Below are 21,358 nucleotides of genomic sequence, written 5' to 3'. Positions count from 1 at the left end.
TGTGTGTTTGGTCCCAGGGACTGCTCACTGCCAGTTAGAGCACATCCTCATTTGGGTATGGTTTATGTACTCACAGATTATTCCACAATAAAAAGTTAAATATGATGGGTATGGAATAAAACTTTGCTCCTGCTCTAAAGCAAAATATAAACATAAGCAAAGCCTCATTAGCTATGGATATTTATGTACCTGTCTCCAGATGCATTTTACAGTGTGTCATTAGAGTTTCATGTTGTGCCCATCTCGTTAGGCATGCTAATGTTACAACCCTGGAGGACACGTTAAACTAATTCTACTGCCTAATAAGGAGCTATGCATTTTTTATCATTTTTGTCATCTATTTTTAACCCCCTGTAGTAGATAGGAAAACCAAAGGCAGAGATAGTTAATTTGCCCAGTGTAAGGGAAATGAGCATATTGCATTTCAAATCCGTCACTCGGATTCTTCTCTGTTGTTTCCTTTCTGAAGGCTGTATTTGTGGGTTCTTATGTGAATTGTGGTCAACCCTGATAACCTAGTGGTTGTGTGCAATGTGCACAGCTTAAAAAACAACAGCAAAGCAACCAAATAAAATGCTGTAGAATGGAACAATAGTGTCACAGAGCTAATCCTCATAGGATTGCATTCGTCTGCGCTAGCAGATGACAGAAGCTGAAATGCTACAAAAACGAGAGCATATCTGTGTTAGCAAAGTCCTAATGTCTTAAATGTCCTACATCCTTAGATGTTACATTAAATAAACCCTCCTCTTTTCTTGATATATTTATGGCCAACAGAGGTTTTGTTGACACAATGTCATTAGTAAGCACCCACTACATTTATTCTGGCAAAACTGTAGTCTAGACCTGTTCATATTTGTGCACTGTGGAGTGTCTTTGCAGTATGCACTGTTCTTAATCTCCTGAAGTGGAGGTTAAGGAGAATGACACGGCAGCATGGTGGACCTTCAAGACTGGATATGAAATGTCCATGTTACAAACACTTTTAAATTTCTGCTTCTCTGAAGCAGAAACTATGTTTCTCCAACTGGTGATGGAGAAGGAGAAATTTAGTTTTGTAAATATTCTTTTTTTCAGGCTGAAAAGGACTGTCTGAACAGGACAGTGATGCGTATGGGTGAAAGCTGTCCACATGTGAGCCTGTGCTGCTTTGTGTGTCTGCTTTTTCTTGATGTAAAGCCATAGTTCTTAGTCACTAGGTGTTGGTGTTGTTCTAGTGAAATAAATGTATTTTAAGATGTTAGGCCCTGTTTTAATTTGGTAGCTTTGTTCATCTTTAGCATGCATAACCCCACATTTTTACTTTTCATTAATATAGGTAGAATTACTTGTGTATACCCACTGAGTATTAAGGAAACCAGGCTTCTGTGGAACCAAATTAAATAGACTGTGTGATTGGATCTTCTTGCTAAGACATACAAAGCTTTTATTAAACTCTGATTGCAACATGGAAATGTGGGGGACAGATCCTTGGCTGAAGCACATTGACAGTATTCCCTTTAAGTCAGTGAAGGTGCCACCATCCTCTCTATTTGTGGGAGGCAAGATATGTTAATTAAAAATCTGTCATGAGCAGCTTGTGCTATTTGCTCCTAGCCATAGGGTATATGCAGTTCAACTGCTGTTCCTGTGTATATTGCCATCAAAAAAGTATCTTATTGTGCTGCAGTATCGTTATAAGCTTTTATAAGCCAGTGTCTGGTTTATTTCTAGCAGAACTTCATTTAAAGTAACATTTGTTCTCTAGCCAATGCAGTGGCATGACTTTTGTGCATTTTGGCAATTATGGGGATCATTACTAGCAGATTCTGTGAATTAGGATATATTATATAAATAACATGCTTCATGCAATATCTAGAGAGAAAGAAAAAATGTAGTGGTGTAGCTACAAAAATAATCTCTTAGAAAAGAATATTTCAAACAGAGCAATACCATATGTTTCTGAAGTAGTTATATCAACTTATTAATTAAGCAAGCTCTATTTACAGTAAAAAAAAAAAAAAAAAAAAAAAGAGAGAGAGAGAGAGAGAAAGAGAGTCACACGTCCAGATCTCCTGAAAAAAAAAGGTTGTGATTTTGTTCTCTGCTGAAACTAGTACATTTTAAAGGTCAAATTCTGCTTTATGTCTATCATATAGGACTTAACTTGAAATATATTCCTGTTGGTTTGGGTGTAGCTGTTTCTGGAGTAAAAAACTGTGGAAAGTAACCAGAACCACACTCTGAATTAGGATAGATTAATTCACATTGCACCGTTGGCAGTCTTCAAACATGAGGAAAATGTATAACAGTATTTATTCTGATTTCATTCTATGTTAAGTACAAGGAGAAACGGCAAAATCTTTGAAGGACAGCAGACTGATAGACTTTCAGTTCCAAAAATGGTTGCTGCCAATCAAGAAGGATGCAAGAGACAGATTTTATTAATGTAATCCAATAATTTCCCAGAGCAGTCGTGTCTTTGTTTAAAATTACAAGAAAAAGAAATAGAAAATGTGTATGCGTGTTCACTGTGCCATCAGAAGGTGTAAAACTGTTCTTTTCTGAGTTGCTTTGTAGTCACTGTGCTAAACTGAACTGTGTGTGTGGGAGGGGGTTATTCTAATTTGGTTTAGAATATTGTTGGGTGGAGCTAAGTTTTACAGAGTAAAGAAAACCATCACTTCATTTCTAAACCTGAAAATAATACACCTGCAGAATGCTGAAAGCATCAAAATTCCAGCCTTATACAGTCGGAATATAGATGTAATTATTTTAACTAATTTCGTTTAAACTATTGTCTTTACTCCTATGACCAGGTTGGATTATTCATTGGTAACAGAAGCATAAACTACCACTTTGCGTGTTTTACTAGAAGAAGGTATAGGACAATCCTTTTTTCCAAAAAGGTATAACTCAAACTGACCTCTGCATGTCACTGCCATAGGGATGGGTTCACTGCAAATGCAGTGCCTCAGGCACTTGTCTTCATGGGCACTGAGGAAAAGTCAGAAGCAGAAGTTAGGTCTTATTTCATCCTGAAATATCAAAATGTAAACATAACTTGAAATCAGGAAACTCCAAGCTCATTTCCTTTACTTTGTTTCTTCTCTCTCTCTCTCTCTCTCTCTCTCTCTCTCTCTCTCTTTTTTTTTTTTTTTTTTTTTTTTTTTTCTTCTATCCTGAGGAGCTAAATTCTTACTGCTTGTAGATCAAACAAAGCTATGGTGGATGCAATTCCTCCCTGAGTTCTCCTCGCTCTTTTGTAAGCAGGACAAATCTTTCACACTGCTATCATTTGTTATGTCTGTGGGAGCAGTTTGTTCACAATCCCATAAGACTGGATATCACTGTTTCTATCAGATTCTGAGCCATTCAGAAAACATGCTTTTGTTGTTTTATAAGGTTTTTGCTGAAAACCTTCATTTTAAAACATTAATTTGTTAAAATATTAATTGCCTATGTGAAGTAAGAACCTGAGATTTGTTGCTTGATATATTACTGATTTCAGTTAAAGCTTGGATAAATACTGCAGCTCTGTTTCTCTGTGCTGTGTAATCTGTTATGGTTGATAGACCATCTTTTTGTCACCCAGGGAGAATTATTAAGGCTTAATGATAGATTCTGAATGCTCTGGAGAGAGACAAAGAGATGAAAGCTTACTTTATTGAATTAGAAGAGGATGCTAAGCTCAGCGTACCTCGCTGATAGGCATGAGGAGGTGTTGTCTTCCATTTGTCCTCTCTGGAACATTGCTTTGTGCCAAAGAGAGCTTGGGTTGGTCAAAAGCTCACAGCTTTGTCAGAGAATTCAGAAAGTAGGTGTAAATTTTACTGATGATACTTACACAACAGTAGTTGGGGAAAATCTCAGACAATTTACTTCTAACCCTTTATAGATACTGTCTGTTTTGATGTTTTAATTTTAAATCTTAAGTGTTATGGTGCTAGCAAAGTTCGTCCACAGCTATTTGCATGCAGCTGTATGCAAGGAGGAATCCATAGGGCAACCAGGGATCTTTTATTGCATTTTCTAATGCTTGCAGTTGCAAAATGTTGACTGTTCAGTATATGATAGATTGCTGATGATGGTGCATTTTTGATATTCATTAATGCTCTTGAGGGCATCAGATACCATAGATATCTAACTGTAATCTACAGTCATCAAGTATATCATGACTAGGTTAATCATAGTTGACCTGTAGTATTGATGTAGTATTGAATGTTGAGTCTTTCAAGCCATTGTTGCTGCTATAACTACAGTAGTACAATAAACTTTGGCGATTTCCCACAGATGACATGATAAATGAGAGTTAATTTTAGTAATTTTATATATCTATCCTACCATGTTTTCTTGTATATGTTTTCTGTATATTTAGGGTTCAGATCAAATCATGTCTGCTTTGCTAACTGCCTTAGCAATGCTACTTGTATGCATAAGGGATGATAGCAGGGCTGGTCCAATACCTGAATATATCTGAATTCCAGATATACCAGGTATATCTGAAAAGTCTTCTTTTGTCCTCAAAGAGGTGTGATTCAGACTCTCATCTGAAGTTTGAATGCTGAAATCCTCTCATCTGAAATTCTGAATGCCCTGTTTCTTTGTGGGAGCTGGGGAAAGATAACTCTAAAAACAAGAAAGTGTACTAAAGTCTGTTACAGAAGTGGAGACTAAATGTATTTTCATGTGCACAGTTCATACATATAATTATTTAAATGGAAATTTGCTATTCAAAACCACAAGAATATAAAATAATCTAAATGTAATGCAAAATAAATATTATGGTTTTTAATATTAATTTTATTATTCTTATTATTTACCAGATAATGAGTATGGACTAACAAGCAGTCAATTTTCATATCCTGAACATATTTTGTCTTGTGAGCTCCCATAGACTTAGAATAGCCTTTCTGTATAGATATAAAGCTCATATGGCTTAAATTATTGTTTTCCTCTAATGAAATGAGTAGTTCTTTCTGCCGCTTGCTATCAGTGTAGGATATAGTTTTATCATAGAATAAATTCAAACACTCTCAGTGCTAAAAAATAAAAATCAAGCTTACTTATAAATATTAAGCCATATCTTCACATGCAAATAATCATTCCATATCAGCGAATAATAAATGTTTATTTTAATTGAAATTCATTTATAAAATTCACTGATTTACTGCTAGGACCAATGTAATTGAATACATATTAATGTTCATGCTGAGATGCATCAGTGGAGCTGCTAAAAGATTCATTCTCCTCAGGAAGGCAAATAAAGAAATTACAAATGCATAATAAAGATTAACAGGAACAACTCTCCTACTTCAGTAACAATTAATTGGATTATCATGGTTGAGATTACAGAACATAGAAAAGAGTGAAGTTTTTGCCTGCTTTGTAAAGAAATATCTTGATGAGATTCAGAGAGGTATAGCATATCCAAAAATAAGGTATTATTATTATATTCAAATGTCTGAAAGTTATATTAAGTTTATGATCATAAAGTAAAGCAAGATGGCAACAGAAATAGCTTATGCTATTGATGTTACAATGTGTTTGCTCATTTCCTTATGTTCATTACGCAAAATCACATTCTAGGAATATGGGACTAAAGGGAGCATTTGGATTCCTGAGTCCAGGCCTGTTACAGTAGCAGATACAACAGCTTGAGTAAATTCATCTAGCAATTACCCATGTAAATTGTATTGTAAGCACAGTAGGGTCTTTTAAACAGCTGTTAAAATGCATTAGATCTAAATACATATATTTATATTTCATTAAGGGATTTTATCCATCAGCTAAGTGATTCAAATAATAGCTAAAGGCATAGCAGTTTATATTCATCTTTGTTTAAATTTATACATATAACATAGTTATGCTGTTCATATTATTAAATATCTTACATACCTGTGTCCTAATATCGTTGAGGTGCTGGTTAAAAGAGTGATATAATGAAGCAATATTGATTCTTCCCTATGTTGGATTGATAAAATATTTCACTTGCTAACTTTTTCTGCAGAATTAGATACATTCTTGATCACCTGCTAGATTCAAAGATTCAAAACATCTTTCACGTCTGATATAGTCCATTCATGGTGCACATTCTGTAAATGTATATCAACCTGAACCTTTCAGACATTTCAGAGCTGAGGCTGTAAGCAGCTTAGCAAATCCTTCTTTGTCTGCTTTGTGCTAAAATTATCAAATTGTTTTCTTGGATTTGCTGATGAGTGTAAATCCAATAAGAACGAGTCACAGGAACTATTAAGGTGATTTCTATGCCCCGTTTAGTACGATCTTGTGTTTTCACAATTATAGAGGTATGGCAAGAAGCTTATTTTGCAGGCAAATAAATTAATTTTCTTGGTGTCACTGTCAGTAAAACAATGTCTTTGTTCATATGAGCCCTTAACTTACACACTTACCTAGAAAACAAGAACATAAGTTCTGCAGCTGGACACCAAAAGAAGGATGAAGTGTCATTGTTTCAGCAGCTGAAATTTGCCACAGAAGTTTCTTTCCTGTCACATTTTCCTCAGTTCGCAAAGCTCCTTGATGACTAGAAGCCATCCAAGATGGGTTCAGGGCTGTGAATGGCTGGCTAATGCCATGAGTGAATTGGAGAGGACAAAAGGCTTAAATGAAGAAGTCCCACTTCATCTAGTGTGCATTCAGTGCATACTAGACAGTGGGCATCACTATCCAAAAGCAGAAAACACCAGAATTCTCAGAATCTGTTTGCTACTGGGAAGGTAACTGAGAGATGGGGTAAAATACCTGAATTGTAATTGTAGAGAGGCATAGTACATTTCTCATAGGAATTGGAGGTATTGTAAAAGAAAAATCCCCACATTCTGGTTATTTGGTAAGGAAAATTTGAACCTAGAAGCAATTCTTTATATCTCAGATCTTTCTTTGTAAAGCTGAAGTTCCTGTGATGCCAAACTCTCAAAATGATGACAAATCATTACTGGGCTGATTTATTACCTCCAAAAGAAAAAAATGATGGCTCAGTGACTGCAATCCAGGGCTCAATGAGCTCAGCCGAAGGATTTGCATTTATTAAGTGCTCATTTCGAATGGGCACTGTATTCATGGAAATGGTACTTAATGTAGATGGATTGCTATTGCAACACCAATTGCACATACATACTTCATGTGTACATCAGCTTTTTTTAATTGAGCTTTTTTTTTTTTTTTTCATTTTTGTTAAAGTGTTCAATAATAAGAAGTAACTGAAGTGTAATGTTATCATTTTCACTACTAGCTTCATTATTTGTACTTCTTTGATCCTTAATGCAAACTGAGTTTTTGAAGCCAGTGCTATTGGAATTTATCTATTACTGAAAGCAGTAATATTCTGAAGCACATATCCATCATCTTGCTGCTGCATTTCACATAAACATTAATTTCTCAGATGGTCCAGAGATGTTTATCTCCTTGAAGCTGCAGTATAGGCATGGAACCTAGACCATACTAAAAACCGAAGAAAATTCCGTTTTGAAATTGGTACATAGCATATCTAGCTGGTTCTCCATGAACAAAGCATTAGCATCATTCTATTAGGCCTCGTCTGATTTGAATGGTCTGCAAGGAACCCATTGCCTTTTTTTTTTTTTTTCAGTTTTTAAAACTATTATTTTTCTACCTATGGGATTCCTGACAATAATGAACTTGCATCTGGTGTTATCTAGCCTTTTCCTGAGTTTGGATGTATAACCGTTATCTCTAGCAAAAATATCCAGCTGTCAGGAAATATGAGATGTGGGTGCAGAGACTGCAGGGCCATCCTTTGGTGCATTTGGAAGTTGCTATCCAGCCACCCTGCTTCTGAGACCTCACGTTAGCCCTGGCATAATGCTGCATAAACCCACTTGTATGCTCTTTTCAGATCTGTGCTGGCTACTTTTTTTTCATGAAGCGTTACCACCAAAGTAATAAGGCATCTTGGAACTGGCTATTACTGTACCTAGCTGGCAGCAGCCAGCTGGCAGCAGCCAGCTAGGTACAGTAATGTTATGTACTCCCATCTTGGTATCTCTCTGTTACCTCAGAAAGTGTGAGTTGACTGTCAAAAATTCCCTACCAGTACTGGAAGCTGCACAGCAAGGACACTTGCCATCCAAACTTACAAAAGTGAAATAATTGCTTAAGTGAACATCCTGTTTCCCAGAAAGATGAACTTCCCATCGTGAGGTGAAAGGAAACGACTTAAGAGATTTGGGAGGAATCTTCTGTGCATTTGGAAGCTTGTGCTGAGAAAAAAAAAATGATTTCCTGTTTTGGGGCAATTTGACAGCCCTTTGTGATTGGAAGCTCTCCAAGCATGGAAATGGAGGGGAAGGGAAGTATATGACCAAGGCAGTCATATACTGTGAACTCTCTTCATACGCTTGGAATTAACTGATGTTAAATTTCCCTTTTACATCTCTGTTCAGTTAATTAATATCATAAATAGTGCCTTCTTAGGGGTGCATTAGGAAACTTTCAGTCCTATGCCTATCACTAAACTACAGGCTTTCAAAGAAAATGTATGCTTTCACTGCCTTAGCTTTCTGGATGCCCTCTCTCTTACCGAACTGTTAGGCTTATGTCCTTTAGGGTGAGTGCCATGAGGCTGAGTGCCATCTGCTTTTGCTAAAGTATGTATAATTACTCCTAAAAATAATTTATAATGGATCTTAAAAGTCTGTTCAAGTTGCACTTAAGTGGTAAGTAAGGCATATATATTGTCCATCTTCAGTTTGCTTTTTAAATGGCTGTCTGGAATTGCAAATGGTTTTAAAGATGAGCCTCACTGCTAAATGAGCTTCGTTTGCTGTTCCAACATAACCTGGCTGGCAGAGCCATCTGCTGGTAGCTCGGCATTGCAGCAGGCCCTACTGCTCCCTGGCTGCTTGCAAGCACCTACCCAGAAGAGGCAACAAACTTCATTGCTAATGGAAGTATGATTTGTCAAGTAGGTGCTTTCCCTACTAAAATGGATGCTTGGCCAGCCTTCTTTCCAAACTGCAGGAGAACTCCATGCGGGGGAAGTAGTCACAGGGAGTATTCACAGATCTGCCCATCCATCATCCTGAAGTTTTGTGAGCTTTTATTTGCTATTGCAATTTAATGAATGGCAGATTTGTATTCATTATTTTGGCAGGTTGGATGTGAATGCAGGCGAGGTGGGCAGCATTAGGAATCCAAGCATCTCTTTCACAGTTACGTTCCCTTTACACTGTTTCTGACTGTGGCTCTTTGTTTGCCTACAGTCATTCCTTTGTATGGCCTTGTGACTTGACAGCACAGTGTTACTCTCATCAACCCTGCCAGTCCCCAAAAGGTGCACTCATGTGACTAATGGGCAGCTATTAACCATAGGAACCCAGCAGAACACTGCTGCACTTTGTCCCTGGTCCTCGCTCTGATCATGGCCAAATAGTGTGTGTGGGGAGGGGGGTTACTGGAAATGTAAACAGTCATGCTTTTGGATTGTTTACTTGTCTTCTGTCCCTTTCTAGTAATAATAACAATAAAGTAAAACAATGGCCTTTGGGTCTTTTCTCAAGCAAGACTTCTCAGTGTTTTGACAGGAGGGTACCATAGGTTTAGTGGCTTCCTCACACAGTCTGTTCTGTTGAAAATGCACTGGATTTACTCTGCGAGGTTCCTGAAAACCTTTTTCAACGCTAGAGCTAAAAAGATCTTTTATAGTGCAATAGTTATACCTGTATATGACACAGTAAGAAAAGCTTGACTTACCGATCGTCAATTTGTGCCCTGAAGCATGACAGTAGGTAGAATTTCTTGATAACAATAAAGTATCTCTGCATGATTTGTTGTCACTGTTGTGCTTTTGAAAACATAAACAAATCAGAGTTCATTGAAAGCAACTCATCAGGTGCTGAAGACCTAAGAGTGAGTCCACAGCTTCTTGATTGCTAATAGTACTTGCAAATAAAAGGAAGAGAAGACAAAGATGTAAGTGCTTATATTGAAACTCAAGCAGTCCTGCCTTTAGTCTTAATTAGGATGTGAAATTTTTGTATAATTTCCTTCTCAGTGGTTTAATACCACTTGACTGAGGAACATCTGTTGCAGCTTCTAGAAGATACTCTTTATTAAAGCTATATTTATTTGATGTACAGTATGTATATTTTTAAGTCATATTCTGCAAATTATTACCTTTACATGACCAAGATAATGCTATAAATACAGAGAGGCACAAAGGGGAAAAATAATGATTTTTATGTTACCTACTGTACATAGATGTAAATCTGTTTTGTTTTTCCTGTTAATACGTTGGAAAGATATATTTATACTTTTAAAGTAATGGCTGCATTTAAATGGAAATAGATAACAGTCAGATTTTTCAGGATATATAAATAGCTGAACTAGGCTGGTTATCTGGCAATGCTGACGAGGTATTGACTGAAATAGTTACGCCCACTTCATCCCCCTGGATAATCTTCCTAACACACTCCAGGGAAACACAAGTAAGCAAGTACAAGTAAACAACCCCAAGCTCTTATACCTGGTGGAAAATTCCAGCCCACTGTTAAATTTTAGAACAAATTCTGCACCATGGGATATATCCACCTTGTTTCTGCCTGCCCGACTGATATACACCTAGTCATTTTGAAAATTTTATGTAGATGGATTTTCACTGTTAAGAAATGCAACCCTGTGTGTATTCCCTTTAGATTCCTAGGTTATCTTTAAACTGATGAAGTGTAAATTTTTTTTCACCATAAAATTGTTTTCTGCTTTATTCTCACCAAGTTTAACAGTTATGAGAGGTTATAGGTGAGAACTGCAAAACAGAAATCTCAGCTCTTATTTTTAGAACTTTTCTTAATAGCTGAAGAGAATAACTGAGTAACTGGAATCTCTTGAAAAGATAAAAAATTCATAAGGGAGTAATAACATCTCAATTTTTACTTAATTAACAGAATTCCCTAATCTGAAAAATGCTATCTAATCCTAATTAAAATATTCTTTTATAAAAGAACACCTACTCAAAACCCTGAAGTGAGGAAGCCACCAGATGTTTGGGGACTTTTTTTTTTCTTTTTTTTTTTTTTTTTTTTTTTCCTGGAGGCATTTTCTCAGCACATATTGAAACAATAGCTCACACAATAAATCTTGAAGGTGAAAATGGTGTTTAAAATTATTACTTCTCTCCACTTACTTCACCATGGTCAAATCTTGTCACAGAGCATGGCAGGACCCCCAGAATGTAGAAGTCTGTCACTTGCATGTGGGATGTGGTTGTAAATAGGAATCAGCAGAATTAGTGGGAGGGAAATAGGAGTGTAACCTGATGGACCAGACTTCTCAGAGGCATCTGCCTGTTTCTCATCCCGTGGCTTCTTACAGCTCTTGTAATATTTCTGGTACCTACAGTTTATGAAAATAAGTGCTTGAGAGATAGACGTATCTCAAGCATGGAGTAGAAGAAGTATAAATCAGTTCAGATGTAATAGAGGGAAAGTGGAATTAATACAGCTGTGCTCCAGGCATTTGTCAGCAAGGCTGTATGAACTTGTATCACATGAGGGTAATCTGCTTTGTGCATTTGTATTATCTGGGGAAGTCTCTGAGCAATGCAGCATGATACAGGGGAGGGGCTGATTAACGTCTTCCAACTGTACAATGTGCAAAACAATTCTTGAAACAAAGTCTTTTCTTTAAAAAACAGCAGCAACAGCATCAAAGCTGTTGCTTGTGACCTGCCTGCAATATTTGGGGGGAGAGTAGCATGCCCTGGGCAAGGTGAGCCTGTGTGGTGGATGTACCTAATCTTTGGGGTAGTTCCAAATTAGATTCCCAATGCTGAAACCAAGCGCTGTGGTTCCCAATGCAATACTGAGCCATCAGTAGATCCACTGCTGCTGTTGGGACTGTTGTGGGTTGCCATGGGTATGGGGCATTTCCCACTATTGGAGGTTTTTGACTTGAATATAGATGATTGACTAGTAAGTTGTCAGTTAATCATATCAATTTATAAGTAATGCCTGGATGCTCTTCTGAAAGAGATGCTGTTCAAAAGAATTTGGGAGTAATCAAATAATTTGGGAGTGGTTCACAGCTCCTACATTAAACTTGTTGGCCTGTGCATAGAAGTTAGACTAGATGGTAATTTCCTTTTCAAAGTTCATGAACTGCTAATAACCTTAATTTTTGTAGGCCAGGCGAACGTCAGGTAGTTAATCCTGAAAAAAGCTGATAGATTATAAAGTCTCTGCTTGATTCCTAGGGAAGATCCCAGGTTTCTGCCTATAAAAAAAAAATAAAAAAAAAATGAAGCTAGTTCATAAAATCTGTAAGAAGTTCAATATGCTAATAGTGTAATAAAATGCATCCTCAGTCTAAAAGCCCGGAACATAATAATAATAATAAAATATATATATATTTTAAAGGAATTTATAAAAAGGAAAGAAGGGGGTGGAAATAAGGTAGGATGTTCAGACTCAACCACAGTCATATTTTTGGAGATGCTTTCTAGAACTGAAAAAAAAAAAAAAAATTACAAATAGGGAAAGATACATCGGAGATGTTCCCTCTAACTCTGGTGGGAGATGGTCCTGGTAGTGGAATGGGTTTGAACGTCTGAGTGGCATCTTGGTGGTGACCTGAAAATCGAAGTGTGCTGGTATATCAATTATTCTGATATAACATAAATGTGCTAGAAGCATAATTACATTTTGTAGGAAAAGAGAGAGTTACAATGAAATGTAATAGTATCACCTGCTGACTATCTAGGTGGTAGAAAACCTTCTGGGATTGCAGAGCATGTAGTTGTGTTGTACTTGGAACTGTGGTGCTATCTGTTTATATATGTTAAATTTGCAATTAATGAGTGTTGAGATTAGAATTGCTGATAGTAAACATGATGGCCTGAGGGTGCATCTTGTTTAAAATGCTATGGTTTTGTTGAAACATGGAGCAATCCTGCCATCAGCATGTCCAATATAACTGAAGAGGAGGTGTTACATTAATAATGGGCATTTGTTCTCTTCATTTTTAATTTTTTTTTCATATATTTTTGATTCATATGTTTTTTAAAGTAGATATTATAAGTTCTATTTCACTTTCTTGTTTCAGCGGATTCGAGAACTAGAAGATAAAATAGAACTTCAAAAGAGGCAACTCAAAGAAATTGAGGAAAAGGTAAATAAATGCCTGGGCAATGCCAAAGTTCCCTCCTCCTTCCCCTCAGTAATTTATTTTTCCCAGTTATGTTGATGTTAGTAGTATTTAACCTAATATCAAGAGATCTATTTTAATACAAGAAAAATCAAATCTGAAGTTCAGTACTGTATTAAGTAAGGTAACCACAAACTGAACTGAAAACTGGTAATTAGTTAAAATGAATAACGTTTTCTTTACCTTAATGTTGCATTAGCAGGAGACCTCTCAAGGCTTCATCATTTTCTGATATCCTTCTATCCTTCTACTCTTGGTTGGGTGGAAGACTATCTATCTGTATCATATTTAATTTTTTTCCTTGAGATTAAATCTCTTTCTGAATTTGACTGTCTGAAGGAAATTTCCATTGTCAGAGAATCAATGAGTGATACACTTCTACTTATTGGTCTTTTGAAGGTTTAATATGTCAGTGGATAGAGGCTTGCATATACTTGCCGCTGACACTGAGCTCAGTGATTTCTTGTGGAAGGAAATCCTTTCTTTTGAAGGAGTGACAGTTTGTATATCTGATGCCTGTTGCTGGTTGTAGCTAAGGGCGTTGGGTCACTTATACTGACTTTGTCATGAGTATGGCTTTTTATTCGCCCCCAGGAATGTATTCAATTTTTAAATTTTATGTAAAATTCTGTCAAATCAGAAAATAGGGGTGGTAGTGTTTTTGCCCTATGTATTCTTCAACAAACTGTCCTGCTTCCGAAGGCTGTACATAACAATAATGTAAAATCTCAGTTTTGTTCTTCCAGCCAATATATGAGGAAAAAGTGCCATTTAAACACTTCATGATTTTCTCATAACAGATTATCTGCCCTTTTGGTTACATTTAGCTTGTTCCCTCAGCTGGGTAAGTCTAGATTCAGGCAAGCTTGCACAAATGTAATTACAAGTACATGCTTGACTAAGTTACAGAGCCAAACCTGATGTTTCTGAAGTTTACATAATCCACAAATGTTGCCCTCAAATACTGAATTTTGTACCCTGTACCCTCGTTTTGTACCCTCTTTTCAGAGTAAGATTGGTATACGGTATCCCTCTTTCAAATCAACTCAGTTAATATTGATGTAAGACTAACTGCTGTAAAATTATGTCATCGGATTTCATATTACATATCTTACATCTTTTTTCTTTTCTTTTTTTTTTTTCCTCATTTTCTTTTGATCTTATTTTATAGTTTTTGTTCCTTTTTTTGTTTTTTTCACTAGCATTCATTCTGTGGCCTTGATGACACAACTGAGCCAAGACTTGTGGTTGGTATTCTTTATATCGTTTTGTACTCAATTTTTAACTCCTAGATTTTGCCATGTTTTAAGAATCATCTATGTAAGACCCTAATACTCTGGGAAGGCTTTACTGATTTTGCTTGCACATAGAGGAAGAGTCACATTTAAGATCCAAATTGGATGTCTTCAGTTAGCTTTCTAGGCTTCTGCAGAAGGTCATTCAGTTTTCAACAAGATATGATTTTGCATTCTAAGATATTGACTGCCTGAACTTCAGTGGGTTCTTCTCAATTCTGTAGAGTGGGTACATTTTAACCTAAAAGTTCAGCTATGGCTATAGGATCATATCTTTCTGTCATGCAAGAAAACTGGAATATGACTGACCTTCTTTGTGCCCATGCAATATAGTAAGGATGAGACTAAGAAATTTGTATGTGTCTCCCTTCAAACACAACCATCATTCCCACTGCCCCTTCCACAGTGTGCTGACTCTTTCAGCTCAATGCAAAAGACAGTGAATTTCTTTAGCTGTAGCAATACCTATCGCTAAAGACTTAGAAAGGCTTACCTTTCACACAGAACAGGAAGGAAATACAGGTTAGAGACAAAATCAGTCCAAGCCCTCTTCCCTGGAGCAATGTAAGTGGCATGTGAGGATATCTCCACAACCTAATTGACAGAAGATTAAGATACGATTTAAAACTATAGAAGATTTATGTAGAGTTTTGTTTTGTTTTTTAAACTGAAAATATGCAATATTTTTACTGTTGCATGTTTTCAATTCTTTTTCTTCACTGAAATCTGTTTTGAATTACATTCATGGAAACTGCTTCTGGTAAGACTGTGGTAAATTCAATCAACACATTTATAAGCTGCTGTCAAGTACTATAAGATGAAGCATGTTGACAACAGTCAATCCAAAAAAAAAAACAATTATATTTACCTTATATTAAGCCTGAAACTTTCTGCCCAGACTACAAGTACTTTTGAAAAATCAGTCCTGTATTATGAACTCTTTTACAAGTTTATACAGCTCCTGGTAAGCTCTGATATTCAGTTCCTCTTGGGAACTGGCTCAGGTGTTCCGTTACTAGCATTTCTGCATAGGTTTTATGTTTTGAAATGAAACAATGGTAGATGCTGGTGGGTATAATATAATGAAAGTATTACTGACTTGCTACAAGTGCAGTAGCTTTCTTTTGATTATTAGATGGGTTGAAAATTAGGTGAATTTCAGATATATTTTTTACAGTTTTTTAACCCTTCATTTTTATTTTTCCTTTCTTTTGTAAAAATATAAAAATAAAAATAAACAACATAAATATTTTAAAAAGAGCACATGATTATAAAGATGTGTTTGAAGAAAGGGGATGATTGCTTTTGTTCTACTGATGGTAGTTTTGGTTCTTGTTGTTTTGAAGCTAACATCAAAATTTTAGGAAGAGATTGTGATGGGATGAACGCCAACACTTATTCCTAAATTAATTTTGTCTATCTAAAGCTGAGAAGAATATTTTTATTTCCTTTTGTTTTGTTTTATTATACAGGCTATTAAAAGAACCTATGGAGTGAACAGCTGAGTCCACGTGCAAAAATATAGAAAATTTTTATTGAGCAGCTTTAAATTGGTGCATTTTTTTCATAAAACTGTTTGCATAATACTTGAAGCTGCAAAATATTTGAATTTAAAATTAGAGATTTTTTAAAGATATAGCTTCAAGCTGGAATGATTTAATAATCAAATAGGGACCAGCACATCATAAACACTGAAAAAAGTCTAAACAGAATTTACATTCATACACCAATCAAACACTGGAAAAAAATACAAGTGCAATTACTGGCTGCTATGTGAACTGTTATCTACCAAATGGTTTTCTTACAGTACTGAGATCTTTGTCTCCATTCTGCATGCTTTCAGCCAATGTTGTTTTCATTTCACCCAGCAAACACAAAATCTCCTTTTTAATATCTATATAAAAAGCTAAGTGTTTGACAATGAGTTCTCTATAGTAAATAGCTGACAGAATAAAAAACAAAAGACAAAAAACAAAACCAAAAACTATTGTAAGTTGGAAACAAATAGAGATTTAGAGCCCCACAGTGACAAAATTAATATTAATTTCAAAAGTTGGAAATCCACAGATGGAGAAGAGATGGGTTTTAAAGAAAAGGCAAAATAGAAGACTGAACTAAGAAATCTCTGAAGTGGGTAAGAGCTGCATGGGAGAAGTGAAGTTTTTCAATGTTTCTTGAAAATTAAGGCAATAACTTGTAAAAATAGCCCTGGGAGAATAGAAGATTCTGAGATGGACTGTGAAGTCAGGAAAACAGAACAAATAATACTCTGTGTTCAGTTATCTTGTCAAGAAGAAAAATGGGCTTGAAGAAATTGATGTGTAGATGAATATGATAAGCACAGAAGTATTTGGAAAAAAATTTGAAAAGATGGTATCCTCATGAAAGAAAGTTGATGTTTGCCATCAGGAAGTAAAAATAGCACAACCTCAACCAGTGAAGTTGAATTTACACAGTCAAGGACATTGACTACATGAACTGCAAGAAAATTTTTAGGTGAAGCACAGACTGAAAAAAATGGAAGTTGAAAAGAGTTGTTTAAGGTGGAGAATGCTTAGAAAAAAAAAAAAAAAAAAAAAAAAGGTTAGCCTTTTCTTTCAAAAAGAGCAAAGCAAATTGTTGTTTCAGAGCTGGAAAGACAATATGGAGAAAGAGGTAATTTTAATTATTTCTGGAATGTAGAGGCAAGCTGACAATATTAAAAGCACAATATTTTAAGTTTCTCCTCCTAAGCATTTTCTTGAAAATCATCTCTGTGTTAAAAGGGCTATGTGCAAAACTACAGAGAGACAAGTCTGCTCCCATGGATGCACTGAACTCCAACACAAATGTAGAGTGGAATGATGGTTATGATAATATATCAGATAAAGTGAAAATTATGATTGAAAAAAAAATAATATGAGGCAAAGAACAATCAAGACAGCACAAAGAAAGCTAGGGAACAGATGTATCATAGCAACTGCATATCTCACTGTTGGAGGTGCAGGAAGCAGCCTCAAAAGAAGCCAGTTGTCTCAGATAATATTTCAGGCTCTGAAGTAAGATCAGAGATGTAGTCTTCATGAAGAATCACCAGACAAGGTCATTCATCTGCTGAAGGAGCTGAGGCACTCAACAAGATTAATTCAGTCAGATGCAGAAAACTGCAGTTCATGTGAGGATCTGAATAATTCTGTTTCCTGACACAAAGCACAATTTAAGTTAGAAATGATCAAGCTGGTCACAAGGATCATGCAAAAGTTTGGAAACTCTATGCCCAGAAGAATGTGTTGCGTGTAATGTTTTTTTCAAAAAGAAACAAGCATTTAAAGAATGTGTTAAAGCTTTTAGCAGTGTGATGACAGAATGTGGAAAAATGAGGTCTTCGCTGCAAAAGGAAAAATTTTGTCGTAACTCTGAAAAGAAGGACCATAACCAGAGATAGTCTGAGCTTTGGATAACAGAACCAGGTACCAGTGATGGAACAGAAATTGGAAAGTAAGATTAGATTTACTTGGTGAAGAAACACTTTCTTCTACTAAATGTTTACTCATCACTGCGTTGGAAATTGAACCAGAAGCATAAACGTGGGATGGTCATTCAGCATGTGGCTGCAATGGTAAGTGCTCAGCAAAGACAGGAGATGGTCTTGTTACAAAGCAGAAAAGGTATGAGCAGTTTTTATTATCTTCTATTCATTCCATTATATTGTAATTCAGATATGACAGTTTTCTCAAAGAAACTGGCTGATTTGGGTGAAATTTTCCATGACATCCACGATGTTTTTATTCTGTCCTGAGCTAGCAGGAATGTAGTTTTGAAAAACTGAATGCAGCATTCCAGTCTTGCTATCCATTGCATGTTGCTATCTCCTATAAACCTGATAACAGGTATTATGTACTAACTGGTTATATTCAGTCTAAGGTATAATGTACTATCTGATTGTATTCAGTCTGTGGAAGATGCTGTGTCAGATTATTACTTCCTGTGACACAAATTTTAAATAATCTCTCCCAGCTGTATAAGCAAAGAAGGGAACAGTGAGTTTCTGATTTCTGAGATCAACTGTAACAGCTTTGCTGGTCTTATGTTGAAGTACTCAGTACTTTTCAGGATGAAGCATGAGAAGCATAGAAACCTCACGGACCATAGGGAATGAAAAGACTTGAGAAATTGTTCTATTAACTTTTGTGATATTTATATATCACTAAAAGTCCACTTATAAGCAAGAATATACAGTAGAAATATGTGAGTAGAAATCAGTGTAATGATTTTAAGTGCTAATTTATTTCCTGCCTAGTCTTTCCTCTCTTTTTTTTATCTGGTGGCTACTTTGTGCAAAATGTCCCACTGTGAGTTTTTCCTGTTCCAGTTTATGAGTCATATACTAGGCTGGGACACAGTTGAAAATCACATTAATTTAGCTTGCACTGTAAATTGTTAATGTGCAGAGTAATAATGTCCACTATTACTACATATATTTATTTTGTACATATATTTTGTACATACATGTATATTTATTTAGTACACAGGGGTGCTTATTGTCTGGGAGCATGCTGCCTATTCAAATTCACTTTACAAATAATACATACAGAGAAAATGTTAGTGTCTCAAGGAGTTCAAAATCAAAGATTCTGTTCCCTTTGGCAAATTATACAGGCCAGGTTAAAAAACATGAATATGCTTACAGGTCTTGGGAAACCAAGGAGGGACTTGGGCTGGTAAGTCTAGAGAAGCTCTTCATAAGTGTTTTAGTTTTATTTTCCATGTACATGGATTTGTGCTCTGTTTGCCTTTCCACACCTCTAGTTTTTAATGTCATGGCTTCTCAAGGGATCGAGGAGTGGCTGAATATTTTCAGGTCTAGGTGGTGGGCCTCGCATAGCTGATATAAAGCCAAAGAGTGGTACAATAGGCCAAAATACATTACATTTTATGTAATTCACCATGGGTGCAAATAACATCTATCAAAACGTGGGGCACTAAGAGAACTGTTTGTTTATTCTTTTTGCACAGATTTGATGTTATTTTTTCCTCTTCAGTGGCAAAATAATGTTACCTTTTTTTTTTTTTTTTCTTGGTGCTGCAGATCCAGCATTTGTTTAGACAACAATACAAAATAAAAAACAAACAAGCAAAAGCAAGAAAATGTAATTGCATTATTTTGTGATAAAGAGGTTCAGTCTTGGTGGCTGAATTCCAATTATAGGTCCAATTCCAAACCTATATAAATCTAGAGAAAGCAAAGGCATTTCAGCTGTCAATTATTTGCCTGTTTTTTAATGAAGACAGTGTATATAAATGAAAGTGAACTATGGGCTGAGGAACTATTGCTGAAATAGGTAAAGGAAAAGAAAAACATCTTGACTTTGAAACCCCAAGTTTGAAAGTCCCTCTTAGTCATAAATCTTTTGTCTTAAAATAATAAAAATATCATATGTTTATCAAAAATAAGATCTTTTATGATAAATGTACTCAGTTTTATCAACTTTTATATTTAGTATAAAATTATTCCCTTTTAAAAAGTTTGATACCTAATTCCTTCATGAATTAGTCTAATTATATCTTTTATAATGATCTCATATTGTAAACTGAAACTCCTTTGAGTTTCACATGCTGAATTACTTTGAGGCTAATGAAATTAAACTCTCTCATAAATAATAAATGTTTTCAGAACTGAGGACTGTTCATCTGACCATCAGAGAAGCTTAGACTCATTGTATGCTTAGACTGCAATACATTGAGAATTTAATTTTTTTCATCATGGATCCTTTATCTGGGAGAGAACGAGAATTCTGTTACTGTATTAAAATGCTTAGTAATGAAGGTTACGATACTCTGAATTTTAATGTTAAAATTGATACTTCCTGGATTTCCCAGGAATTAGAAGATACAAGCAAACCTGATGAACAAGCAAACAGTGCTGAACAAGAAAATTTGAACCTCAGAATGAAAAAGCTGGAGAAATTGGAGCAAGAACTGAAAGGTGTTTTACAAGACTACATGGATTCAGATTCCATGCTAAGAAATAGGTAAATACATTTCTTTCTTTGCATTTGAAATTAATGTTACGTGACAAATCTACACTTCATTTTGCTTCATGTAGTGGATGTCAAATGGTTCATGCAAAACTAGTGAAAAGAAAGACTATCCATTTTTAGGGGTCTAATAAAATGAATTTATAAGTGTTTTGTGTAGCTGTCAGAATAGAAATTCAATATTCAAATTTTTTACATCAGATTTATAGCATGATCTAGAATCTACTAGCACATAACCAGAGAGCTTTCTCAGGATATTTCATCCTTAAATGTTCATAAAGTGTAAATTCTCCTTGCAGAATATATCACTTTTCTTTTAAGAGTTAATTTTGGAATAGGAAGATGTAATTATGTTTAAATTTGAAGTTTTGTGCTGCATAGAAGAAATTCCTTGTTTCAAAAAGAAGCATGGAGACATGTATGTTAATGCTAATCATTAGTGTAGCTAAAGATGTCATTAAGCATTAATTATGTAGTTGACTGGAATAATAAAATTGAGTTTTTGATGCCTGGCAATTGCAGGCCAGGCATCAAAATAAATTCTCTAAACAAAGCTAGAGAATTTAAAGGATGGAAAATTTAAATGGCATTTAAAATGACTACTTGTATAATTTCTGAATTGCTTTTTTTCATCAAGAAATTTGGCCAGAAATGTTTTAATAATGTGCTTTTTGTCAAAAAAAAAAAAAAAAAAAAAAAAAAAGACTATTTATTTATTTATTCATTTATTTTGAATAAAAGCTTTCATGGAAATAGGCCTATTTTAACAAAGATTTTTGGGAAGAGGGGAGATGGGAAGAACTGTATTTAAAATCAAAACAGAGAAAGTATGAGAAAACAGTTCAAGGAGAGTAGATGACCAAGAGAAACCTGCCTGGGTTA

At 35.4% G+C, this 21,358-nt stretch overlaps 2 protein-coding genes across 16 annotated transcripts in view; both read left to right on the top strand.

Annotated features, from left to right (window-relative positions):
- The window catches only part of JAKMIP1 (janus kinase and microtubule interacting protein 1), a 149,470-nt gene extending 133,366 nt beyond the window's left edge, over nt 1-16,104 (top strand). For 4 of the 5 annotated variants that reach the window (XM_027457410.3, XM_027457408.3, XM_005019447.6 and 1 more), the window contains 3 exons: nt 13,063-13,128; nt 14,367-14,411; nt 15,932-16,104. In XM_027457410.3, the coding sequence (XP_027313211.1) occupies nt 13,063-13,128; nt 14,367-14,411; nt 15,932-15,964 (144 nt within the window). In that variant the 3' untranslated portion in view covers nt 15,965-16,104. Of the gene's footprint in view, nt 1-13,062; nt 13,129-14,335; nt 14,412-15,931 lie in introns of all 5 variants that reach the window. The other variant, XM_072037789.1, reaches the window with a different exon arrangement.
- Nucleotides 16,105-17,919: 1,815 nt separating this feature from the next.
- C4H4orf50 (chromosome 4 C4orf50 homolog) overlaps nt 17,920-21,358 on the top strand; it is an 82,065-nt gene continuing 78,626 nt past the window's right edge. For all 11 annotated transcript variants that reach the window (XM_072037784.1, XM_072037781.1, XM_038177953.2 and 8 more), the window contains exons 1-2: nt 17,920-18,057; nt 20,319-20,470. In XM_072037784.1, the coding sequence (XP_071893885.1) occupies nt 18,031-18,057; nt 20,319-20,470 (179 nt within the window). In that variant the 5' untranslated portion in view covers nt 17,920-18,030. The remainder of the gene's footprint in view (nt 18,058-20,318; nt 20,471-21,358) is intronic.

Source organism: Anas platyrhynchos, chromosome 4 (genome assembly GCF_047663525.1).
Source record: "Anas platyrhynchos isolate ZD024472 breed Pekin duck chromosome 4, IASCAAS_PekinDuck_T2T, whole genome shotgun sequence".
Lineage (NCBI taxonomy): Eukaryota > Metazoa > Chordata > Aves > Anseriformes > Anatidae > Anas > Anas platyrhynchos.
The sequence above is the reverse complement of the archived record's forward strand: the minus strand, read 5'-3'. Positions and strand labels throughout refer to the sequence as shown.